Consider the following 27,084-nt stretch of genomic DNA (forward strand, 5'->3'; position numbering starts at 1 on the left):
GATTGCATGGGGAGGGTGAAATGGGTGAAAGTGGCCAAACAGTACAAACTTCAGTTATAAGATAAATGAATCATGGGCATTTAATGCACAGCATGGTGACGATAGGCAATAATATTGCATTGCATATTTGAAAGTTGCTAAGAGGGGGGGCCTCAGAAACATGCAACTCTTGATCTCGGGGTGGTGAGTTCGAGCCCCACCTTGGGTGTAGAGGTTACTTAAACAAATGAAACTTTTAAAAAAAGTTGCTAAGAGAGATTTTAGAAGTCTTCATCCAAAGGGAAAAAATTGGGGGGGGGGGTGTTTATACTGAGGGATGTTAACTAGACTTATTGGTGCTCATTTCACAATGTATACAAATATCTAATCTTTATGTTATACATCTAAAATTAATACAATGATATATGTCAATTATATCTCCAAAAAAAAAAAAAAAAAAAGATTGCCTGTAAGTGAAAGTAAACACTTGACCCAGGAAGGGCGCGTTCAGTAGATGGTTGTTGCCATTATTGTTGGGACGAAAAGATTAATTTGAACTACATCGAAGAGGTAGAATCTACCAGGTGTCCAGATTCCGGAGTGAGGTGGGAGCCTCTAAGCGCCGGATTTCAGCCTGAGCAGTTGCGGGTGGGGGCTGATGTCACCCACAGAGAAAGGAACCGCAGGCGGGGGTGGGGTGCACTTGCTGAGCGAGCCGAGGGGCGGAGCAAGAGGAGAAAGACGCGGCCGGGGCAGCTGCGCCAGAGGCGAGGACCGGGCGGCGGGGAGAGTAGAGTGGGGACCCGGCGGCCGAGGGGCGCGAGGACGGCGCTGGGAGGCGGGGGCAGTCCCGCTGCGGCGGCGGTCGCGGAAGGAGGCTGGCTCCGGATCCCTACCTGCTCAGGTGAGCCGGCCCCGGGTGACAGGGGGAGGCACCTCGAGGAGCTGGCGGCGGGCGGCGGGGGGGGGGGGGGTGCCCTCTGCCGCTTCGCTGCCGGGGTCCTCAGGGGCGGGGGATCCAGAGTCGTCCCTGCCAATTCCTCCGGGCCGGGCTCGGGCTCCGGCCCAGGTCGGGCAAGCGTGGGGGGCTTGGGGTCGCGCAGCGGGCTCAGGCTGGAGATGGGGTGGACTCCTGCGGGCTTCCCTCCCCCGCCCCCAGAAAGTGCGGTGACCCCCCTCCCTCCGCGTCCATCTGAGCACGCGCCGGTCCTCGTCCCGCGGCGAGCCTCGCTTCCGGAGCCTGCGTAGGTGTCGGCGCTCGTGCAGCCCCAACCACTGAGGAAGAGAAGGGACCCCAGACCAGGCCAGAGCCTGGTGGTGAGAGCTGCACCCGCAAGGCGAGACCCTCCCCGGAGGCTTGCTCAGATGCGGACTGGTGGTTCAGCGGGTGCGAGGGGAACCTCACCACCGAAGCCGAGTCTGGTATCTTTGCTCCCTGATTGGAGGCCGCGGCCTAATTCCTGAGCCAAGAGTATCTAATTTGGCTTTAGGTCAGCGAAGACTTCCTGGAGCTCGTCAGGAAACAGGGTCAATCTGAGGTCAGAGCTGCCTTTTACTGCTCACAGGCTCACTGCGTGCAGGGTGCTGAGCTGGGGCTTTAGGGACCGCATCCGCTGCCTTCATCCCTCATCCTTGCAACAGCTCCTCGAGCCCCTTGCTGTGTCCACTACCCCCACTTAACAGGTGAGAAAGCTGAGGCCACAGACACATTAAATCACTGGCCCCAAAGCACAAGGCTAGCAAGGAGTAGAGTCAGGATCTGAATTCAGGTCTCTGATTTCAGGACTTTCCACTGTAGGGCATGCACCTGCTGCCTTTATAATGGTCCCTTTGGTTCATATGGCTGGCAGTTCAGTAGGAAACAGAACTGAGTATGACAAGGTGTTCGCTTTGCGGGGAAATCAGTGGTAGTAAGTGGCCTGGGCTGTAGGGTGTGGTGGCCATTGGTGGGGTGGGATTGGGAGGGTTCATGGTCCACCTGGAAACATGCCTGTCCTTGCCAAATCACCTTTCTGAGCCATGTGGTACTGATAATTCATTCTCTCCTTCAGAAACTCCCACCCCTCTGTTATCAACTATTCCTTCTCAGTCATTTCCTTGGCCTGTTTTGTTCCCTTTTTCTTCTCTTGTCGATATTCCCTTGGCCTCAATGTTCACATTTTTCAATACTCTTTGTAGACAATCTTATTCATGTTTCTTGCTTTACCTTTACCATTTTTATGACAGCAACTCCCAAATTCCTCTTCCCCCCATCCCTAATCTGTAACTCCAGACCCAAATTATCAAATATTCTAATTCCTACTGGTTAACCTAACGTACGCCCCCACAGGCACCCAGTTCCCACATTTCCAAACTCAAATTTATCATCTCTATCCTTCCCCAAGGTCTTAGTTCGGGTCCCCTCATTTCCTTGGCTGGACTATGACAGCACCTTCCAAACTGGTCTTCCTGCGTCTGGAGTCCATCCACCCCTTGAAAGCTCAAGAGGCTTAGTCTTTGGTGTCTTCAGAATTGACCAGAGAGAATAGGCCTTTCTTCCGCTCCTTCCTTAGTACCCTGTACATACCTGTAAGGGAGCCCTTTGCATGTTGGGTAACTGCTGACTTGTCTGTCTTGCCCTTTAGACCAGGAGCACCTTCAGCACTGATTTCGTCTTATCCATCTTTGTATTCCCTGGCCGGGCACATAGTAGACGCTCAATAAATATTTGTTCTAGTTAGTGACCTTGTAATGAGTTGAAACTTTTTTTAGGACACGATTATAAGTGGTAAAACCATGCGTAGTGTGTCATTTCACTCGAGTCTGAATCTCATCTGTCTCCGTAGTGAGTTAATGTGTGTGTGTTGGTGGGGGAGGTGCATTAGAACATGAGTTTTCAGGCGGTCGGAGGTTAAGACTAACGACAAAATGAAAATAAGTTTTCCAAACTGGTGAGTTGAGACTAGGGGTGTTTTTAAAGTTGATATAAAATTCAGCCATAGCAACTGAATAGTGACAGAGTCAGCATAGTGACCCCCTTCTCCTTTCCTTAGACATCGAGTCAACGAGTGAGCTGAGCACACTCAACCAGAAGAGAAGCAAAGACAAAGTCATCATGGCTTCAGTGTCTACTCACGGAAACCAAGATAAAGGCCACCATTTGCCACCACCAAGCAAGCAGGTATATTTTTAATTCGGAAGTCTGCCAGCTGAAGAGGAACATCATATAGGACTGTCCTTAAACCTTATCCTTGAGCAGTCATCTTACTGTTTTCAGTCTGGCACTTTGTTGGATGGGTGCAGAGACAATGGGAAGGGGAAGGAAAGTATTTTTTTAGCTTCCTTGAAAAGGTGGCTTTTAAAATTTTATTTGTAAAATCCTTTCTTTATTCTTCCCTGTTTAGGACCCAGCCTAACTCTTATGTAGGCTGTCAATGACTGAAGAAGTTTCCTTTAGCAGAGCACAATCTTAATTGAATCTAACAGAATGATACGTCATGCTTGTTTTTACATTTTTGTTGCCAAGGCTGATCATACTAAGTATATGTGCTGACAGGTGTTCCGTAACTACTAAATTAGCAGTCGGATTGAGAACCCTAGTGTTAACAGGGCACAGTCTTTCAAAGAGTGAAGAATGAATATCATGTGTTTCGGTGACACATACATGAAGCAAAGAGGAAGTATTGTGATGGGTAAATGGAGTTCAAGTTCTCTAGCGTCAACCTTTCCAGCTAAAAATGGTTTCATGAAGGAGGAGATGTTTAAGGAGCAGAGTTTAGGAGAAGCAAACAGACAAATGGTATCAAGTCACAAGGAAAAGAACATAGACACCTGAGTTGCCTCTGTGAAATAGAGAGCCATGAAACATGTATGGCTATACAGGAAAGGCTCACCAGAGCTCCTCCGGGGAGACTATGCAGAAGCATCAGTCTTGACGGCAGGACTCACAGCAGTTGTAGTGGTCAGGGTCCCTGACCCTGGATGTGTATGTATATATGGGTGTGTTTGGAGCAGAGGAGGGAGGGAGGTGTTCCCTACCTCTGCTGCAGCCACAGGCAGAACCAAGAAGAGATATTTACACGGGGAGAAGGAGTGCTTGCTGAGGAGCTAAGGTAAGTGGAGAGGGAGAACAGTTCCTTCTCTCGCCATTGTGACTCACCCTGACCACCATCATCCGTGTGCTGTGCCATGGGGAGTTGTAAAGACAGAAGATGGAGGTTTGCCTACTTGGGCTATTTGTAGAACTCTGAAGGCATAGGTACCACGGGGTCCTTCCATCTTGTCATCGTGCATATAAAGTTCTTGGCACAGTGCTTGACCCATGGGAAAGTGCTCAAGAAATGGCGACCATCGCACTGGAGGAGATAATGCTAAGTGAAATAAGTCAAGCAGAGAAAGACAACTATCATATGATTTCTCTCATCTATGGAACATAAGAACTAGGAAGACCGGTAGGGGAAGAAAGGGATAAAGAAAGGGGGGGTAATCAGAAGGGGGAATGAAACATGAGAGACTATGGACTATGAGAAACAAACTGAGGGCCTCAGAGGGGAGGGGGGTGGGGGAATGGGATAGACCAGTGATGGGTAGTAAGGAGGGCACGTATTGCATGGTGCACTGGGTGTTATACGCAACTAATGAATCATCGAGCTTTACATCGGAAAAAAAAAAAAAGAAACTGCTTTAAAAGATAGGGTATTAATAGAAACCCCGCAGCACGGTAAGACGGCCGGATCAGGAGACGGTTGCCATTGCAAAGAGAGCTTGTTACTTGGTTTCCAAGCAGAGGAGGACACACACAGCATGAAGGCCCACTCCGGGAAGCCTCTGTGGGGAGGCAGGGAGACGGAGGGACTGTGGGGCCAGAGGCTTTGTTGCAGTGCCCATGGGGAGAGACAGGTGAGGCTGGGTGAACAACTGGAGGAGTGGCTAGTCTGAATCATTTCAGCATGTTGAAGGCATATGGGAGCTCTCTGTCCCTCGCTGCCGGTCCCGGGCCCAGGGGTGTACGTAGAGTGCAGTCGGAGTGTCAAGGCCCGATGAAGGAAGTGGTTGGAGCGGTGGGCTCCAAACCGGTTTGTTTGTATTCGAAAAGCACGCTCGCAGGTGAGTTGTTCACCACCTCTAGGAGTTGGCTAAACCTAGGGAGGCTGGCTGTCCAGGGTCAGCAAAGCCCCAGACGTCAAAGCACCAGAATACGGAAACGACCCGAAACTTGGGAAATATTAACCACACAGTTTACCACTAATACGTGTATCAAATACCAAAAGAATGGGAATTTAGAGAGAGAGTTCTCAACCTTGGCAATACATTGGAATCACCCGGAGAATCGTAAAAGTACGAGTCAAATCCCTGTCCCAGATTCTGACAATTTGTCTTAGGTGCAGCGGGGCGTCAGGAGTTCTAAGAGCTCTCCAGGTGACTTTAATGCATAATCTAAGTTAAAAACCACTCATTTAGAGCGAGTGTATACAGGACAGGTGGAGACAAGTGTATTTGGACCTTTAACACCCTAAAGCTGGCCAGTTGATGCCTTCTCTTTTGCAGTAGACAGGAGGGAAAAGGGAGAAGGAAAATAATAGAGAATAATGGATTTAACATGTATTGAGTAACTGTTACGTGGCAGGTCCACTCTAGGTACTTCAAATACATCATCTAATTTTCTCCTTAAAAGGGTAGAAGAAAAATAAAAATTCTTCCATTTTACTGAAAGGAAACTGAAACTCAGAAAGGGTATAGGATTTACCTCTCATCCACAGCTAATATGTTGCTAAGTACATATTTCTTCTCTTCAAATTTGAAGAGTCTAGTTATTTTTTTTATTTTTTTATTTTTTATTTTATTTTTTAAGATTTTATTTATTTATTTGACAGAGACAGCCAGCGAGAGAGGGAACACAAGCAGGGGGAGTCGGAGAGGAAGAAGCAGGCTCCTAGCGGAGGAGCCTGATGTGGGGCTCGATCCCAGAACGCTGGGATCACACCCTGAGCCAAAGGCAGACGTTTAAGGACTGAGCCACCCAGGCGCCCCCTAGTTATTTTTTTTAAAGAGGAAACACTGTTTTCTCCCCAGGTAACCAATATTTTTCCTAGCTGATAAGCCAAGAATAATGTTTTCCTTTGTATCCAATTTTAAATACTTCTTGCCTTGACCAAATACCAATTCATCATTATCTCAGAGAAATCTGTGAACCTTGACACAGTCAATATTTATGATCTTTTTTCTGTTTAGCATCTCCATTTCTGGTGGGCTTTACCCCACCCTTATCCCATCTGGTTATGGCTGGCCTGGGAGTGACAGTAACGGGCATAGGGCTGGGGTTTACCTAACCATGGGACTCCGATATTTTATCGGTAAGGATTGGGCTAAGGGATGGTCTTGTGACATAAGCTGAGCCGATCAGAGTGCTTCCACAGAGACTCCAAGTGTAGACGCTGGACAGTGTGTTTATTCTTAAGGACTGTAGGCTGAAAGCCCAGGGACCAGACCTTCCTTGATATCCTGTCTCAGGCATGAGAGAATGAGGCCAACAGGAAGAGAGACGAAAAAACAAATAGATGTTTGGATAGATCCAAGAGATGGATAAGCTGCTATTATTGTTTGAGCTTCTGGATTTAATTAGGCTTAAATGCAAACATCTCCACCCATGGACTTAACAATTGTATGAGCCAATAAATTTCCCTTTTACTTAAAAAAAAAAAAAAAAAGAAATGGCGACCATCATCCACATTGACATCTACCACAAAGAGTTCAAAAAGGAACATTGACAAAATCAGCAAGGCAAAACTCAAAAGCCAAAGAGCTGCTCCTCAAGAAAAACACTAAAAATCCAAGAGGTAAGTGGCAGACATCCTACATAAATAATTCACAAACAAGGAAATACAAGTGTGAGTTGTATAGCAAAGAACAAATTAAATAAAATTTGTTTTTTAAAAAATGAATGAACCACCCAGAGATGGAAAAAATTATTTTCAAATCACATATCTGATAAGGGTGTAGTATCCACAATATACAAAGAGCTTTGACAGCTCAACAACAACATGACAGGCAGCCCAACTTAAAAAAATGTGCGAAGGACTTAAATAGGTATTTCTCCAAGAAAAATATATGAATGGCCAGCAAGCAAATGAATAGATGATCGGTGTCCTTGGTCGTTAGGGAAATGCAAATCAAAACCACAGTGTGATACCATTTCACAATCACTAGCATGACCATAATTCAAAACAGAAACAATTTAATTTATTTAGCTTAAATAAACTAAATAATTTATATTAAAAAATTTAATGTGCTAGTTTGAAAAGAACAGAAACAAAAGAGAAAACAAGAAGTGTTGACAAGAATATGGAAAGTTTGGAACCCTCATCCTCTGTTGATGGGATCGTACAGTGTGCAACTGCTGGGGAGAACAGTTTGGCAGTTTCTCAACAAGTTAAGCATAGAATTACCATGTGGCCCAACAGAATTGAGGATGGGTGTTCAAACAAAAGTTGCACATTCATGTTCAGAGCAGCTGTATTCACAATAGCCAACAGGTGGAAATGACCCAAATATCCATCAGTAGATGACTGGATAAACAAAACGTGGTATGTCCATACAATGGAATATTCTTGAGCCACGAAGAGGAATGAATTACTGATACATGCTACAACATGGATGAAGCATGAAAACATTATGCAAAGGGAGAGAAGACAGCCACAAAAGGAAACTTAATGTGTGATGCCACTTACATATCCATACATATCCATGAAAGCAGATTCATGATGGTCAGGGAGCTAAGGGTTGGGGGGAAGCAGGGAATGAGGAGAGACTCCTTAATGAGTATGGAATTTCCTTTTGGGGTGATGAAAACGTTCTGGAACTAGATGGGGGTTGTGGCTGTACCACATTGTGGATGTACTTAATGCCATGGACTGTGTACTTTAAAATGGCTAAAATGATAAGTATGATATTTTGTGTATTTTACCACAATGAAAAAGCATTGAGCCACTGTATAACACAAGATGACAACCCAGGTTACTTGAGGGATTGCCTCAACATTCGAGGAGAAAAGGCATTCTGGCTGAAAATATGTAGACTCTCAAACACATTAGTTATCAGAGAAATGCAGATAAGAGTAAAATATTACATTGTATCTATTAGACTGTCAACATTTAGAACACTGGATAATGCCAGATGTTACAAAATCTGTTCCTTACTCTAACCTGCTTTGAATCCAGCTTAACTAGCTCTTGGGCTCTGTGGGCTTAGAGGAGCGTTCGGGCACTGCTGGTGTGAGTGGATACCGATGCAGCCACTGGGGATAGAACTCCAGCAAGACTTTGTCAAATCAGGAACACACGTGTCCTCTATTTTACTTCTAGGTATCTATCTGCAAATGTCCTCACCGGGGACAAGTGGTGGTGGGGACTTGGAGGCATGCTGGAGAATTAGCAGTTAAAAGAGTGACCTAGATCTATAAGCCACATGGATAGATCTTAAGAGCATAGAGCTGAGTTGAGAACATTTTTTAAGTAAAATTAAGTATATAAAGCAATGCCATTGGCATAAAAAAGGTGCACATACCCGCAACAATGAACATTTGGCGACAATGCATACCACCAAATGAGCCACATTCAACCCCCAGAATGGCAGTGATGGGCAGAGGAGAACGAGAACAGAGAGTGTAGGGAAGCATGAGTGAATAATATATGCCCACAAAAGGGGAAAGGTCATAAATAATGGAGTTAGTCCAGATTATAGCGTATCGATACGATAAAGAGAATACTATAGATTTAGGAAAAATGATCACGTCAGCCAGGTCAGGAGGTCCACCGGAAATTATGTGCAGAGCACTTATAAACGTGTAAAAAGAACCTGTTAAGACAGAAAGTAGAGTATGTAGACAAATAAAAAGCAGTCTGTTGATGAGTTCCTAGCCTTAAAATGCTTACAACAGTATAAATAGGGGAGTTGGAACACCAGGTCTGAAAATAGCCAACTTGCCCTACCCTGCTCTGAATGCAATCCCAGATACATAAACATTGTGCTTTAGGGGAAATCTCTTCTTCACCCAGGGGGCAACACTGAATTGGGTTTTAAGGACACCAGGCAGGCGAAGGGAGTGAGTAGCCTTGCAGGGAGAGCGGGCCACGTGGACGGAGGCTGGAGGTAAGCTAGAAATTAGGGCCTCAGCGGTAATTCATTCTGACCAGGTATCTGTTCCATGCTTGCGGGCAGTCAATCAGTCTGCTTCTCCAACAGCCATTCTTTCCCTCCTAAATCCACCCAGCGCTCCGAGCTGGAAGGCAGTGGCTGAGACTGGTCATCACTCGGCAGCAGCCACACAGGATACGCGCTGTGTGACCAGAGTCCAGAGTCCTCCCCGCACTCCTCTAGGGAAAACAGACCAGATGCTTTGCTAATGGTTCCGGTCAACTCACCATATAACTTTCCTTACAGAGTCTATTATTTTGTCCAAAATCAAAACTGCACATCCACAGAGGAGAGATTTCAAAGATTATCCGAGAATGTCAAGAAGAAAGTTTCTGGAAGAGAGGTAATTGCACCCCTCTTAATCTTTGTTAACGCGATATTTGCTGCAGTAAACTGCCCAAGTGTTACCTTAGAATGATGGTTACGATTCACTTCTGAGCAGGGACTTTGCACTTCTCTTGCCAGGCCTGGCTTATATAAGATGAGGGTGTGAATTCACGCTGTGCCTTTAAGTCCCTTCCAATTTAAAAAATTCATGATCTGCCATTTGAAAATGTCATGATAGAGCCTATAGATATAGTCCCAATGTTTTGCAGCATTGGGATAGTTTATACTTTGAAATATGCATTTTGATTTCTCAGATCAGTCAAGTTCAGCGTCAATTGTTTGGGAAGTAACATTTTAGAACTTGATATTCATTATACGTGATTATTGATTGTGCTCCTAGAAATTCATGGTGTTTTTTTTTTTTTTTTTTTACAACCTATGAATCAGTAACTTAAGTAAGTACTAGTAGATCAGCATTCAGTATGACCCATTTGTCTACCAGGAGGTAGATAGGAGCGGAGACACCGGTTGCTGTTCGATTTTTCGCGGTTGCTAGGAAGAGCTAGATGTTTATCAGCGCTCTCTGCTCTTGGAAGAAGTGTTGCATTTTGATAGAACTGGAAACTGCCTTTGCCAGACTAACTTGCCTGTTTTAAAAATCGTAGCTCAACATCACCCATGTTTAACATGAGTATGATAATCTTGTAATCTTCAGAAAATCGACATTTCCAAATTGTGCCGCAAAGTAGCACTCAAGATGAAAGCTAGGAATGGTCCTAGATGGGGTGTGAAGGCGTTTATTGTGTTGTTTTTTTAACTTCTACGTAGGATTGAAAATTTCAAAAGACACAGCTAAAGGCAGCTCCCAAGTTCAATGGCTAAGTGCGCACACACCAAGATGTCTTCGTCGTATGTCGTGCTCCGAATCTGGGGCGCGGTGGGCATTCAGTAAAGGTGGATGGCGGAGAGGGAATAGCACGGGGGTAGGTTTTGTCCCCTTAATGCTGGGCTTCAGGTTGAGTGACTGGGGAAGATCTCAAGAAAATTCTGCACGCGGTGTTTAATAAATATTTGTTGAATAAGTAAAATAACGAAGGACTGAAAACTCCTTGCCAAGGTAGGTAAGAGAAAAAAAACCCTAATTTCCCCTGACTCCTGGATGAGGTGCCAAGCTTTAAAATAGCAATATTGAGGGGCATTTTTCTTTTACAGCTCTGCCTTTTTCTCTTGTGAGCATGCTTGCCACCCAAGGACTAGTCCACCAAGGTAAGATTCTAGATCTATTAATTAAACTTAAGAAAGCCCAGTTTTCACCGAGCCTCTGGACAGCTTATTGGCGGTTGGCGTTTGTTTTTTGGAGAAAGATTTATTTGTGCAGGGTTTTGCTAATTTTCAGCCAAGTCCACCCTTCCCGAAGATGTCCTAACCTCCAGAACGAGTGGCTGTATGAGGTTACGTGGCAAAGGGAGATTAAAGTGGCAGGTGGAATTAAGGGCGTTCAGCAGCTGACCTTAAAAGAGATTATTCTGGATTCTCTGGATGGGCCCAGTGTAATCAAGTGTCATTAGAAATACAAGAGTGAATCAGAAGACGGAACCAGAGGGGTAGCAGCACAAGAAGGGCTCAGTTCGACATTGCTGGCTGTGAAGATGGAGGAAGGGCCCATGAGTCCACGGATGTGACTGGCCTCTAGAAGCTGGAAAGGCAAGAAACCCTAGGGCCTCCAGAAAGAATGAGGCTCTGCCAATACCTTGATGTGAGCCCAGTACCATGGTCTGAATTCACATGTTGAACTCTTAACACCCCATGCAAGGGTATTAGGAGATGGGGTCTTTGGCAGGGAGGTGGAGCCCTCATGAAGGGGATTAGTGCCCTTGGAAAAGAGGTCCAGCGAGCTCCCTAGCCCCTGCCAGCCCATGATGATAACAGGAAGTCTGCGACCCCAAAGTGGGCCCTCACCCAACCATGCTGACGCCTGATCTTGGACTTCGGCCTCCGGAACTGAGAATTAATTTTGGTTGTTGATAAGCCCCCCAGACTGCCATATTTTGGGGTAGCCACCCAAATGGATCGAGTCACCCAGTGAGACCCATTTTGAGCCTCTACCTCCAGCACTGTAAAGTCACAGATTTGTGTTGCTTTAAACCACTAGGTTGTTGATAAGTTGTTAGAGCCCAGGAAACCAGTGCAGTGCCTTTCTCTGTGCCAGAGTCCCTGTGTCTCCCTGGGGCTCCACAGACGCTTAGACAGATTGTCTTCCACAGAAGCGTGTTCCAAAGAGGAGACGCGGGGTGCGGAAATCCACCGCACTCTGCCCATCATGCCCTTCGTCCTGGCAAGAGGCTGCATCTGCCTGAGGAAGGACACCTGTCTAATTTGAACACAGATCCAGAGAACTAGCAGCCGTCCAGCATTTCCCCACATGGCTTCTCCCTGCCTCTTAGAGTTTTCCACTTTTCCTGTCTGACTCTCTTCTTTCTTCTTATCTCCATCTCTCAGAGCCCCTTTAGGCCTTGCTTGGGCCCCAGATAACAAGAAGGCCCCTGACTTTGTTGAAGCCCAGTATACTGAAGACTGCTGACTACCAGGACTTTCAAAAGAGTATTATACCCAGCAAACATGAGGGAAAATGTTCTCATTCTTTTTGGGGTCTCAAAGACCATCTATGTCATATATCTAGGAGAATCACATTTCACTCAATATTACTCTTTAAAGGTGATTTATTAAATATTTCACTTTTTTAAGATTTATTATTTATTTTAGAGAGAGAGATCACGAGTGGGGAGACGGGCAGAGAGAGAGGGAGACAAATCCTCAAGCAGACGCCCCACTGAGCATGGAGCCCGATATGGGGCTCGATCCCAGGACCCTGAGATCATGATTTGAGCCAAAATCGAGTTGTCTGTTCAACCAGCTAAGTCACCCAGGCGCCCCGATTTCATTTTTATAGCTCAAAGATAGGCTTTTTATAGAAATATATTCATCAATCAGTAGCAATCAGACCATTTCTGACAACAAAAAAATATGGCCACAACATCTGTAGGGATTATGTTTTATAGATATTAAACGGCTTAAAATCTACAGTGTCCTGCAAGTGTGCAAATACACTTTCCCAGGTTTGTGTGCTAGTTTTCTGTGGCTGCTCTGATGAATAACCACCAGCATAGTGGCTTAAAACAATACAAATTTGTTATCTCACAGTTTTGGAGGTCGGAAGTCCAAAACAGGTCTCAGTGGGCAGAAGTCAAAGTGCTGGCAATGCTACCTTCCTTGGGAGGCGGGGAAGGTTGGTCTGGGCTTCCTTTCCCTTTCCACTTCTAGAGACCACCCACATTCCCTGGCGCATGGCCCCTTCCTCTGTCTGCAAAGCCAGCAACACTGAGGCAAGTTCTTCTCATCCTGCCATCTGTCTGGTTCTTTCTCCGAATCCCTCTTCTACAATCCAAGATGATTACATCTTGATTACATTGAGTCCAACGCAATAATCCAGGATAGTCTTCCTATTTTAAAGTTATCTGGGGACGCCTGGGTGGCTCAGTCGGTTGGGCATCTGCCTTTGGCTCAGGTCATGGTCCCAGGGTCCTGGGATCGAGTCCTGCATCAGGCTCCCTGCTCAGTAGGGAATCTGCTTCTCCCTCTGCCTGCTGCTCCCCCTGCTTGTGCTCTGTCTCTCTGACAAATAAATAAAATCTTAAAAAAAAAAAAAGTTATCTGATTAGCAACCTTAATTCCATTTTCTTCATAGTTTTCAGGGATTGGGATGTGGTCATATATCTTTGGGAGACCATAACTCTGCCTACCACAGATTTTAATGTTTTCATTTAAAAATTATGATATATATAATGAATCTCTAAACTGAGACTCTGTGTTGAGTTACTTAAAAAGAGGAGGAGGCAATGCCTAATTGCTTGGAACTAAGTTGTTAGCTCCACCTTTGCCTTGATAGCTTTTTTATTTTTTAAAGATTTTATTTTTAAAGTAATCTCCACATCCAACATGGGGCTCGAACTTACAACCCCGAGATCAGGAGTCACATGCTGCAGGGATTGTGCAGCCAGGAGCCCCACCTTGATATCTTTATTTGTTTATTAAGATTTTACTTATTTAGAGAGAGAGAAAGCACGGAAATGTGAGACAGCATGAGCTGGGGGAGGGGCAGAGGGAAACGGAGAGAATCCCGAGTGGACTCTGTGCTGAGCCCAGAGCCTGACATGGGGCTTGATCTCAGGACCCTGAGATCATGACTTGAATGGAAACCAAGAGGCAGCATTCAACTAGCTGAGCCATCCAGGTACCCTTCCCCCACCCCCGCCCTGCCTTGACATCTTTAAATCCGTCTTGAATTTTCTGTTTCATATTCTTTTCCTATACATTTTGGCAAACTAATACTTGCTGCTTGCCAAGAAAGGTTATTCGAGAGTTAAGTTCAATCAAGAATTGACTTAGAACTCTTTAAAAATCATCTCTTTAGATTGAGAATCTGTGTGTATCTTAAACTTTGAAGGTTTCTTTATAAATTAGGTTAAGTTATAAAATGAAATAATATCGTATTTCTATATTACTCCTTAGGTTATTTAGCATCTAACCCAAGATTTGGATCGTTGCCCAAAGTTGCACGTAAGTTATAGAAGTAAAAAAAAAAAAAAGAAAGAAAGAAAGATTCATTTTACAGATGTTTATAGCAACCTGACATATGGATGTCAGGCTGACCAAACTGCCTGTATCGACTCTCTGAAAAATCAGTCTCCATTTTTTGTCTCTGCAATTCCTAGTTCATGCAACACTTTCTGATAGAAGGCTGAGCAGTAGGGACCCCAACTTCAACAAGCCTCTATAAAGTCTGGACTAGGGCAGGATATACAAGAGAGACCAACAACAGAGCCTCTGAATGATAGAGCCATGAGGGGTTTTAATTTTTTTGTCTTTTGGCTAGTTTTTTCAAAATATTGTCTATAGTGGACCTAGCAAATGAAAAATTTTTTTAAATCGGGGACTTTCTAATAATACATTTACCGTGAACTTGGGGGTTCATCTTATTCCACTCATTATACATAGACCTGTTACGTACAAGGAAGACGCAGTCCAGTGTACAGCCTGAAACCTCATTCCCAGCAAGAAGAGCAGGTGGGATATTTCTCCCCTAGGAGGTTCCCTCTGCCTCGTGACCTCTCCCTGCAGGCAGGATGGATTACAGCTCCCCCTACTCTAACCCATCAAGAGAGTTGAGGGGAATTCCTGCCAAGGAATTTGGAAGCTACCTATAGTCACAACCCAAACCCCATCCCTTCCTTCCCTGGTGGCCTCAGACATTTATTTGCCAGCTGGGCCTCCTTCTGGCTGCCGGTCTCTGAGATAGCACCTTTGCTTCCTCTATCCTGGCCCTTCTACCACCAGCTCCAAACTGAGGAGATCAGAAAGTCTCCATTTCCCAATCCTGCTCTTTAATAGGGAGATTCATTCGCAGAGATTTTGTTCATTGATTTATCGTGGTACTTTTCAGGTAAAAATTACTACGGTTCATGTAGAAAGTTCTAGAAGATAATTAATGGAGGAGATTCTGAACTTTTAAATGATCTTTCCTAACCTGCTTTTACAGTTGCGGGTCTCTTGGGATTTGCCCTTGGAAAGGCATCATACATACGAGTATGCCAGAGTAAATTCCATTCTGTTGAAGATCAGCTGCGTGGGGCTGGTTTTGGTCCAGGTCATAACAGGTTTGTAACTTTCTAAGAAAATGTTATTAAGTTTTTTACTTTAATTCCAGTACAGTTAACATACAGTGTTCTATTAGTTTCAGGTGTACAATATAGGGATTCAGCACTTCTGTACATTACTCAGTGCTCATGATGATAAGTGTCCTCTAATCCCCTCTTTCACCCACCTTCCCTCTGGTAACCATCTATTTGTTCTCTATAGTTGAGAGTCTGTTTCTTGATTTATCTCTCTCTTTTTTTTTTCCTTTGTTCATTTGTTTTGTTTCTTAAATTCCACATATGAATGAAATCCTATGATATTTGTCTTTCTCTGACGGACTTATTTTGCTTAGCACACTACTCTTGCTCCATCCATACTGTTGCAACACGTTTGTAATCTTTTTGATTGAGGGATTGTAAAGAAGATACTTATAAAAAGTTCAACGAAGGCCCTTTCCCCACTTATAATATTAAACAGTTTTCTAACTATATATATAACAAGGCATTGTTCAGGTCTCTAAAGAATACCTTCGTCAGCGGACATGGCTTCTGCCATCACGGGGCCACACAGAAGGGGAACAGGTTTCTGTGCTGCAGGACTTCTCAGAGCCCTTCTAAGTTAATGTGTATCATGACTGTCACTCAGAGGTGTGAGCCGCAGGACTGTGGACTTAAGGGCATTCCCTCTGCGGTTGGAGTACCTAGGTGGGAACCAGTTCTACCACTTACAAAGCTGGGTAACCTTGGACAAGATTCTTATACTCTCTGATCTTCAGTGTTCTCCTCTGTAGAAAGTGGTGATCAGAACTATTTTCATGGCATGTTAAAAGGAATAGAAATGATTATTTATGACAGTAAGTGCTCAGTGAATAATAGCTATTTCTACGAGAGTATTTATAGGATTAGTGGTGGGGACACATTTCTCTAAAGACCCTGACTTGTCACAGTGGATTCTATTCAAGAGGCAGCAAGAAAACTGTGAAAACATTGGACATGAAGATCATTATTGGCCCTTTTTTGGGGGATGAAATTCTGGAGGTCTCAAACCAAGAAATGGCTCCTATTTTTACTTTAAAAAATTAGGCTTGTGAACTTTAACATAGAAAATGTCTCTCAGGGAGTGCCTGGGTGGCTCACTTGGTTAAGCATCTGACTCTTGATTTAGGCTCAGGTCATGATCTCAAGGTCGTAGGATCAAGCCCTGTGCTGGGCTCACGTGTTGCAGGGAGTCTGCTTGAGATTCTCTCTCTCCCTCTCCCTCTCCCCCCACCACCCTCTCTGCTTGAGCTCTCAGGAAGGAAGGAAGGAAGGAAGGAAGGAAGGAAGGAAGGAAGGAAGGAAGGAAAGAAGAAAGAAAGAGAGAAAGAAAGAAAGAAAGAAAGAAAGAAAGAAAGAAAGAGAGAAAGAAAGAGAGAGAAAGAAAGAAAAAAAGAAAAAAAAAAAAGGAAATGTCTGCCAGTAATGTTGTGTTAAGACTAGACCTTCCAGTGTCAAAACACAAACTTCTGTTTTTGCCTCCATTCTAGGCACTGCCTGCTCACCTGTGAGGAATGCAAAATTAAGCATGGATTACATGAGAAGGGAAGTTCACAGCCTTCAGCTTCCTAAACTTGTATCTATGGCTTTTGGTGTTTCTTAAACCTCTGAATTTGGACACATTTAAAATTTCAAGTGTACTTTAAAATAATATACCTATAGTGGAATAGAAACATTGTGATTCTCTCACTCTTTTGAAGTGCTTTCTGTGGAAGATTCTCAGTTGAATTGAGCAGTGTATGTTTGTCTGCTATCTGAGAACATGTCAGGCGCATTCACACACCAAAAAAGAAACTATGTGGCATTGCTTACAGCTGAATTAAAAGATCTTGGAGTCTTCTCTGATCTATTCTTTCACTCTGCCTTTGTTCAGGGTTTTAAGATCTCTGATAGAGGATAGGAATGAATGTTGGGGAACTGGGGAAGTCATGCCCCACAGAAAGCCAGTGTGTATAGAGGCAGAAACAAAGGGCAAGAAAGATTGTGTCTTACAGGCTTGAGTAGTGCTTTCTAAGATGTAGGGACGAAGATTTTTAATTTAATAAAAAAATGTTTCCCTTGAAAGAGTTGGAATCTGAATCCACTGTCCTTTATGCGTCATCGGTGTGGTAAAGTTTTGGCAAAGCCCGTCATCTTTAGGTTACTTGTTTAGCTAATGGCTGCGTGCTCATTGTCAGTACTAAAGAACGGGGCTCTTTTGTATACCGCTAGGGGCCTGTATATAAGTATATATGACTTTCCAAATTGCCTCTCCTCTCCCAAGGAGCAGTTTGTTTATGGCAACAATCACCGGAAGAATTAATTCATGGAATGATAAATTTTTAGGGCTACACGGAGCTTAGAAGCAGGCAGTCCAACCCCAGGAGGCGGATTCCTATCCTCCTGCCAGGTTTTTTACATGAAAAAAACAACCAACCAACCTCTTCACTGGGGACCTTGTGTTTTATGGCAAGTTGTCTGAGCCCTACATAGAAATTTCCCTTGCATCTTTGCATTTTCTCAGGAAAATACCTTATGTGTCACCATTTATATACATATATATATATATATATATATATATAGTGTGTGTGTGTGTGTGTGTGTGTGTGTGTGTGTGTGTGTTTGTATTTTACTTAATACAGCTTGAAACCTATACCATGGAGGTAAAAAGCGAAATCTCATCAGAAGGTGATATAAAATATTTCATTTTAAATATCAAAAATATTTGGGAGTTTTTATTTTTAAGTGAACGTTAAGTGTCTGAAATGGAGTGATTTTGACTTCGTCTCCTGGATAGTACATATCCTGGTCTTTCAGTTGATAAAGTGCTATTTCTGTCCATCAGAACACAGAGCCAACATCCTGCTTCATGGATGCCGTTGAACTCCTGGCTCCGACAACCAGAAATTGGTGGCTCTTTGTTCCCTTGGTGATTGGCACCAATTCAGAATTAGGCACATTTGTTTCCTGCACGCCCGAAACTGATTTCCCAGGGATCAGAACATCTTCACATTGCTAAGCACAGCAAGTCAATGTTGAAAATCAGTCTTGGGGGATTGGGATAAGATACATCTATTATCGGTGAAAGGGCCCATTGTTTTCACAGCTGACATCTCCATCATTCTTCTGAATCAAATTGAATTTATGGTTTGGGCTCTTTGCTTTTCCTAAGCAGGTAAGTTATTCATCGAAACAGTTTATCACAGTGATCTTTCCTTTCACAGTGTGAAAGGAAATCAATAAAGAAAAAACTGGAAGTTCACTCAAATCTCAAATATTTTGCTGTATTATCTATTGCATAGATTAGGAAGCACGTATCTGGAGGAGAATGTCTGTTTCTTGTAGGAAGATGTGGCAAGGAGTGGCATTTGTCTTTCTGCATTTAGAAATTACCAACCCTCATCACCACCCTGGTCATCAGCTTGTGAAAACAGTACTTTCATGATTAAAAAAAAAAAAAATGAACTGTATATGATACTTACATATTTTTTAGAATTCTCACTTAAGCAAATATATTCTCAGGGGCGCCTGCGTGGCTCAGTCAGTTAAGCGTCTGCCTTTGTCTCAGGTCATGATCTCAGGGTCCTGGGATCCAGCCCCACGTTGAGCTCCCTGCTCAGTGAGGAGTCGGCTTCTCCCTCTCCCTCTGCCCCTCTGCCTGCTTGTGCGCTCTTTCTCTGTAAAATAAATAAATAATATCTATTAAAAAAAAGATATTTTCTTCCCTTGCTGTCAGAATAGATGACTTATCTATTTTCTGCTACCATTATGAAAGTAATGAAATTTATCTTAAATGATTTGATTAAAACAATGAAAACATCAGGTAAATAATTTTCTTGATATTCCTAATGCAATCTGTTAATTGACAAAATTTTTCCACTTTATTTATTTTTAAACATTTAATTTATTTATTTGTTTGTTTGTTTGTTTGTTTATTTATTTATTTGTCAGAGAGAGAGAGCACAAGCAGGGGGAGCGGCAGGCAGAGGGAGAAGCAGGCTCCCCACTGAGCAAGGAGTCTGATATGCCGGACTTGATCCCAGGACCCTGGGATCATGACCAGAGCCGACCCCAGCCAAAGGCAGACGCTTAACCGTCTGAGCCACCCAGGCATCCCAAATTTTCCCACTTTTAGAATTCAACTGTAGAATTCGATTTCATTGACATTGAACATTTGCGGAGATTTCAGTGATTAACCAAGAGGAGCAAAGTCCAGGAGAAGACAGAGAGTGTCAGCGGGTGAAGCTGGGCTAGTGGTGATGCTGAAAACGGGTGTGGTCTTCACTTCCCACACACGTGAACCTGTGGGCCCACTGTTGCTGTGTCTTCCAGCTTTTCAAAACAAATAAGCACAGGCTTTTATGTGAGACATCCTGGATTTTATATGTTCCTTGTTTCATATAGTCAATGATTGTGCACCCTCTGTGCCTAGGCGCGCTCCTAGATACAGGCCACCCTCCCAGCCGCTGCGGGAGTCCCCTCTGCTGTCTGGGCAGGTGAGATTCCAGGAGCCACATCCGTCCCTCTGGGGAAGGAGACGTGCTGCTCCGTAGTGCCACGAAGTCCACAGGCCAGCCTGCGACACTGTTCAGAAAGGTCTTACGGGAGCCCAGGTTTGCCTCTCTCACCCCCAGAGCGGAAGCTCTTCCGGGACAGGAAGTGGGTCTTCTACTTATGCCTGAATCCCCAGCCCCAAGCAGACTTCTTGGCCCGATATAGGTCCTTCGTAAACGTCTGTCAGCCTAAACCTGTGATTTCCCTGGGGCTACAAAATAGGATTCTTCTTCTTCCTCTCCTCCTTCTCCTCCTCTTCCTCCTCCTTCTTCTTTTTTTGTCCCACCCGGCCCTACAAAATAGGATTCTTCTTCTTCTTTCACACGGTAGCCTTTAAATACTGGAACGCGTGTGCCTCTGAGTTTCTTCAACCATTGGAGTGGGTTTCCAGCCCTGTCACATCCTGGTTAGTACTGTCCTCTCTGTACCAAGACTGCAAACATGGATTGACCAGTTCAAAAGAGAGCGGATTATGGTGCTTTTCATTGCAGGCACTTGAGCTGGCAGCAAGAGCAGCTCTGCATCCCACCCTGTGCTCCTATCGAGACTCCACCACGTACTGACACTGAGTCAGCTACGCATCTGCTCTGCGCCTTCGTTTTCTCATCCGTAAAATGGAAACATTTTAGGGTTTCCTGACAGGTGGTTCATGAGGATTAAATAAGCTAATACTTACAAAATGCTTACAATAGTGCATGGCTCGGAGTAGCCCTGAGTGGCGTAAGCCCTTACTACCACTACTACTACTTTTCGTGGAGTCCAGAATGTGTACTTGTGTCAAACACTTGGCCTGTGCTAAGCTTTCACGTGACCCACCTTTAGGTCAAGTCTTCCCATTTCATGCTCACACAGCTGGTCATTCTGAACTTCAGTGTGACTCATTACGCTCTTAACTTTTTTCGATTTCACGATTCTACGATCTGTCCTTTTCAGTTCAAAATTTGTCATTTAACAGGTGAGTGTCGTGTCAACTGCCCTGGAAGATACTTGGTTAACCGCTTTGGTTTCTTAATGTATGGTGTTCGTAGTAAGTGCTCAAAGAAACTTCGTCGACTGATACAAACCTGGAAGAGTGGTTTGGTGTATTAGAGAGACTCTGTCCTCTCTAGATGTGGGTGGGGCAGGAACGAGGGGCGGAACGGAAAGGTAACAAAAGAGGAAGGGTGGGAGAGGGAAGTTAATGGTGGTGGGGAAAGAAATATCAAAAAGGCACCTCCCCGAATACCTCCCTGATTTTGAAAATCAAGGCTGTCACCACAGGCCTTACAATTTGGAAGCCCAGAAACGGCTTCATTCATTAATTCGGCGGATATCTTTCAGGCAATGGGCTAGAAGAAATAGGGGTATATTCGTACATAAGATAGTCCCTGCCCTCAGAGAAGTAAGTAGAGGAGAAAAGATCTGTAAATCAACAGCTCTACTACCGTGTGATGTCATGTCTGTGTGAGGCAGATGCAAACTAAAGGCCACTGGAATTCGGGGTTGTCCTTGTAGATCGTATTCCTGGCCGAATTCAGACCTCTCCTTATATCCTGACATGTAATTTTGCATTTCCTTCCCACGTGAGCTGGGCAAACCATCGATCTCTTGACCTTGGGTTTGTCCACCTGACTTGCTCTAGGCAAGCTGTGAGGCAGAAATGAAGCCGTGCCACTGCCAGACTTAAGCCTAACGAGCCTTGCATGTTTCTACTTGTGTCTCGGTCGTGACCATCAGAACAGGCCCGACCCTAGAGGCGGAGCCCATGCCCTGCGCGCTGATCCACCCGCTCCACAGTTGCCTAGGATCTAATCCCTTTAAGAAACCCCTACTCTCTATCACTCAGAAATGCTGCTCTTCTGTCAAATTCTGATACAGAAACTGGGTAGCTGTTGGGGGGCTGCTGCCATAACATAGGCTAAGACCTGTAGCATTGGGCTGGGGAACAAGTGGCAGACGGAGGCCGGCAGGACTTCAGGGAGATGATTAGTAAAAACCTAAAAAGCCTGGATGAGGGGGTTTACAGAAGCCTAAAAAGCTTCCAAGGAGGCTGTCAAGGAAGGGTGTCAGAAGAGAGGGGGAACCGGTATTAGAAGCCGGAAGAGATTTTGATTATGAGTTGTGTGGAGTTTAACAAAACTATTTACCTGTAGCTACACAGAAAATAGAAAATGTACCTAACAAACTAAATGATCTAGCTAGCACTTCTGGGCAGTGTTGAGGATAACGACACCTGGATTTTTCTAAAATGAGAGAAGAGATGTAATATAAAGAACAACTTATTTCATTTCCAAATGTGATTTGTAGAAAACATAAAGGCTCCTAAGAGTTTCTCAAGCCAGCAGAAGTTTCTCATACTGAGAAATGGCTTCCAGGCAAAGATCAAATCCAAACTGGGGCCTAAGGTTTTCTGTTCATGAGGCTATTGGCTCTGCATCTCGAGTCAGGCCTGTTCCGAGGGTCACAAGAGAGACACAAGTGGAAACACACAGGCTCGTTAGGCTCAAGTTTGGAACTGGGACGCCTTCATTTCTGCCTCACAGCTTGCCTGAAGCACGTGAAATGACAGTGCGTCCTTCCTAGGACATTTCAGACACACAAGGGTCCTCTCCAGGTCTTCCAGGCATAACCCTGTAGACCCTGTGCAAGGTTCCTAAGAATCTCAGTGCTGTTGTTCACCAGCCTCACAGGAAGCGCAGCGTAGAAAAGGGACAGCTTCTCAAGGGCAGCTGGGTGGCTCAGTTAAGCGTCCGACTCTTGATTTCAGCTCAGGTCTATATCTCAGGGGTGTGAATTCAAGCTCCACGTTGGGCTCCACACCCACCCACTGGCTGTGAAGCCTACTTAAAAAAAAAAAAAAAAAAGGACTGTCTCCAATAGACTTATGGATGGCTTCTGTGTAATGAAATGGATTATAAATGGATACTTCAGAATTTCAGTTTAAAAAATTTTCAGTCTGGACAGGGACAGTATAAAAAGAAGTCTTGGGATCTCTGATTTCTGTGGGCAAGAAAGCAGGCTAAGAAAATCACTCTGCTGGAAACACGAGCTACCTTTAAGGGAAAGGCAGGACTCAGAGCCACGGCGAACCCGTGGGGGTATGCCTAAGCCCTCACAGAGAACTGGCAGCACGAAGCTGGCTGGACTTCAGAATTGCTATGGACAAGTGACAGGTATATGCTTCTCACGTCCCCCTTTTGAACGGGAGCGGTGAGGATGCCTAACAGGTACTTGGGATGAATAGGTCAGGTGATTTCTCTTCAGTTCACAGGCCTTAAGACTGAGGAATGGTACTTCAAAGATTCTCACCCACAACTGGACCAGATGAGATGAGCTCCTGGACTCTGAGCTGTTGTTATAATGGGTATGAACTGGAGGTCCTGGGAGAGTAGTTTATTTTGCATGAGGGATGTGAATTACCGTGCCCAAAAGGTGAACTCCTTCCGTCCCACTGGTCTTATAAAAATGTGACTAAGTGGGAGTCTTACATTCCTGTCCCTTCATAGGCGGGCTTGTGAGGAGATGCTATAGGACTGAGGCCAGGTCAGAAATAAAAGGCAGGGAAGCCTGGGTGGCTCAGTCGTTAAACCTCTGCCTTCGGCTCAGGGCGTGACCCCAGAGTCCTGGGATCAAGCCCCGCATCGGGCTCCCTGCTCTGCTGGGAGCCTGCTTCCTCTCCCACTCCCCCTGCCTGTGTTCCCTCTCTCCCTGGCTGCCTCTGTCAAATAAATAAAATCTTAAAAAAAAAAAAAGAAAAAGAAAAGGCAATGCAGCTCTGACATGCTTGCTGGACCATTCCTGTTAGAGCCCTAAGCGGTCACGTAAAAAACAGTCTGTCCTGAGCACAGCATGTTGTGAGGAGCCCACAGACCCACCCAGAGGCCACGGCAAGGTCCTGACACCAAAGGGAGAGATGCTCTGGCCAGACCCCAGCTGCTCTGGTTCCCAGAGGTCGGAAGCACCCAGCATCTGAATGACCTAAGAGACACGCAGCCAATCACCCTACGGAATCCTTCCTTCATCGGGACCCACAGAGAAAATGGAGATAATAAGTGACCACTGTTTTAAGCCACCAAGTTTGGGGATTTACAACAGCTACCTGAAACACAATGTTTCTGGTAGAACTGCAGTATGAGTAAACAGAATTTAGATGAGACCAGTTTCATTTTCCATTCACCTGAACCAGAAACAAACGTTAGGTCGGCAATACAAAGTATACCAAATTTTTATTCCTGTAGATCGGCAATTTTTCAAATATGACCACTGCTTAAACGTGTTGAGCTATTTACTATGTTCATTTACACACATCACATTCACTATTAAATATTCAGAAATAGATGACTTAATTTCCTAGCCCTACAAACACCACTTGTAATTAGACTTAAGAGATTACAAACAATAAAACCATGAAACCAACAGAGTTGCATGTTCCTTCATGTTTTATTTACCATAAACATTAATAAGTGAATACAACAAACACCGGAGAAAGGCTTTTTAATAATTTTTGGATGTAAAGCTTAACACTTAAAATTATGCTTTGCTCCCCCCACCCACCCCAATTCAACATGCAGGTATTTATTTTCATATATGCTGATCCTAGAGTATACAATCTCTTCATAGTCTCATAAGAGAGTATCCTTACTCTGTAACTTAAAACGATTTCACAAACCGGATGTGATCCTAGTATAATACCATCATTTGTATAGTTCCTCAAGGCGAATATATTCACACAACATTCACATTAAAATCTGTGTTTTTAAACATCACTTTAATAGGCCAAACCACAAGAACCCAGGTTCTAGTTTTAAATGTTTATGAAGACTGCTGCTGAGCTCAAAGCATGCAGATATTCGTGACCACCCAGATGAAGCTGGAGATTGAACGCCTGCAGTAGGTCCAATGATGCAATTTTTCACTCATCCCAAGTATCTCCATATTTGTTTACTTTGACTAGGAAAAAAGCACAAATAATTGATAATTCCAAATATTAACAAGTGAAAGATACTACTTTAAGTTTGCTACTATGATGAAAATTACGTTTCTCTCTCATTTTCAATAAAGGCACATGAGAGAAAGGGGCTAGCTAGACTTTTGTGAACTGAAGGTTGGACATAAATAATGACGGACTCTATCAAGAACTTTACATCAATATTTGATCCTCATAACCACCTTATAAAGTAAACACAATCCCCATTTGAAGAGTGAGAAAACAGATTAGTAACTTGCCCAAGGTATAAGTCTAATAAAGCAAACAGAACCAAAATCTGAACACAGGTCTATTTAGGTCCAAAGCGTGGACACCTTTACAACTTTACCATACTAAGGGTGGTATATATTATAGCACACACACAAATTACCAGGAAATAAAAAATAACAAACATTTGAATTTGTTTTCCACAAAAAATACTGTAACAGAAATGATCAAGTCTTCAGGTTGTGGTTAATTCATTCTTCTCTCCCATAAGCTGTAATACTATACAAGAAGGAAATGGTTTCCAGCGCTCCTGCATTTTACATGGAATTACAGTTTGAAATAAGCTCCTTTGTCTTCTCTACCCTTTTACTTTCAGCCTCTCTTCTACATAGTCCTCATCTGTGGATTACAACTCTTCAGAAGACTCGAGTATTCGTAACAATGTAAAGGAGCAGTTATCAAAGTACGGACTAGGGACACCTCCCCCCCCAAGATTCTTTCAGGGAATCTGTTTAAGTCAAACTATTACATTATTATACTAAGATATTATATACCTTTTCCCTCCTATTTTTGCCTTTTCCCCTAGCTTTCATTCCCTCATGACTATAAGGCAGTCTTCTAGAAGCTATAAGATGTGTGCTGCCATCATTGCCCTGATAGCTAATTGATAATATGCTTATGTTTTTGAAATTTCTCAGTCTTAATTTCTAATTTAGGTAAATGTCAACAAACAGAATCTATACAAACTGAAGCTGAAAACTTTAAGTGACACTTTCTGACCAAGTGAATTTACACTGTACTAATGTCAAATTTTCTGTCTAGATTCTAAAATAGAATATTCTACAAAATCACCCAAACTATTTCATAACTGTTTTTTTCTTTAAATTATATAGAGCACACACCAAAAAATCAGCTTTCTTTTTACAAAGAAAAAAATTATTTCACATTACTGTGTCATGTAACAGAACTTCAAGATTGTTCAGTCAAAATCACAAATGTCAAAATCCAGCAATTGCCAAAGATCTACCTTATTTCCTTTTGTTAAGCTTTATTATTGAGGCCCAACCAAAACATCTCAGGTCTGATCCATCAGTGCACACTATGCTGTGCAGACACGTAATAGAAAAGATCACAAAAATGAGAGAAATGCTACTGCCTGCCCTCATGGAGCTTACAGTCTAAATCCTCAATTAGCGGAACAAAGTAGCAGTAAGTCTTTACATATTACAAAATAATGGCCACTGAATGCAAAATGTTTATGCTAAAGGTTTTCTTCTAATGATAAACATTAACAAGTATTTTTTATTACAAATCTATTTTAAAGCCAGATTTTTTTACACTAATAATATGACAGCGACATTATCCACAACTGTTATGAAAATAGAATTCTAAATGAAGGAACCACTAACAATTAGAAATAAAATTGGTTCTAAAAGAACAATCATAATAAAAAATACTCAAAATTTCTAAGTATTTTTGCATTCTTTGTGGCATAAGACTCTCAAGAAGGTACCAAGGACCTCTTTCTTCCTTCTTTTTTTTTAAAGTAATAAACAGAAAACCTTGAAACAATGACTCTCTCTAAAATTCTTCAAAAAAGACATCATAAAATTGTACACTGAAATAGGTACAAACCCCTGTTCAAAATGCCTTCTTCCATTGGGGTAAACTTCTGTGTCAGAAAATTGACTTTGGATAATGTACAGCTGTTCCAAAAGGAATGAAAACAAGCTGTGATTTTTAAATTTATCATTAATTACAGAGTAAAAGTACTACTGAAAAAAGTCAAACTCCTCTTTGGGAAGTGCCCTAAAAGCTGGTTTATAACGCATATAACTTCTATTTCAATTTCATAAAGCATGTAAGAAAATCAATTTCATTACTCAGTCATGATTCTCTCATTCTGCTTAAAGTGGCATTACAGCCCGTTATCAACCTCAGGCAACTGGATTTGGTTTTATGATTTCAATGTATCATTTAAAAAACACTTATTAAGTCCCAGGGTGATTTTTGATAAGAGAAAACATTCAAATGGATTTATAATTTCTACAATGTATTAACTAGTCTCACTGTCTTAATTCATACCACTATTTGGAATTCATTATTTTCTAACACAAAATGGTCTTTGGAACACCTTAGAAAAGGAAAGACTAATAACTGTGACGGAACTAT

At 43.3% G+C, this 27,084-nt stretch overlaps 2 protein-coding genes across 6 annotated transcripts in view; one reads left to right on the forward strand and one right to left on the reverse strand.

Moving 5' to 3' along the window:
* Window positions 1-717: 717 nt before the first annotated feature.
* OCIAD2 (OCIA domain containing 2) lies at window positions 718-16,915 on the forward strand. Of its 2 annotated transcripts, none has more exons than XM_045815964.2 (7): window positions 718-883; window positions 3,012-3,139; window positions 9,397-9,493; window positions 10,690-10,743; window positions 14,047-14,094; window positions 15,074-15,191; window positions 16,697-16,915. In XM_045815964.2, the coding sequence occupies exons 2-7, from the start codon at window positions 3,074-3,076 to the stop codon at window positions 16,776-16,778; spliced, it is 465 nt and encodes a 154-aa protein (XP_045671920.1). In that variant the 5' UTR covers window positions 718-883; window positions 3,012-3,073; the 3' UTR covers window positions 16,779-16,915. The 2 variants fall into 2 exon arrangements, with proteins under 2 accessions (XP_045671920.1, XP_045671921.1); XM_045815965.2 differs by lacking the exon at window positions 718-883 and adding an exon at window positions 1,542-1,662.
* A 7,224-nt stretch (window positions 16,916-24,139) lies between these two features.
* The window catches only part of OCIAD1 (OCIA domain containing 1), a 30,965-nt gene continuing 28,020 nt past the window's right edge, over window positions 24,140-27,084 (reverse strand). For all 4 annotated transcript variants that reach the window (XM_045815902.2, XM_045815903.2, XM_045815901.2 and 1 more), the window contains one exon: window positions 24,140-24,668. In XM_045815902.2, the coding sequence (XP_045671858.1) occupies window positions 24,631-24,668 (38 nt within the window). In that variant the 3' untranslated portion in view covers window positions 24,140-24,630. The remainder of the gene's footprint in view (window positions 24,669-27,084) is intronic.

This window comes from Ursus americanus, chromosome 8 (genome assembly GCF_024610735.1).
Source record: "Ursus americanus isolate L20-20 chromosome 8, mUrsAme1.1.p, whole genome shotgun sequence".
NCBI lineage: Eukaryota > Metazoa > Chordata > Mammalia > Carnivora > Ursidae > Ursus > Ursus americanus.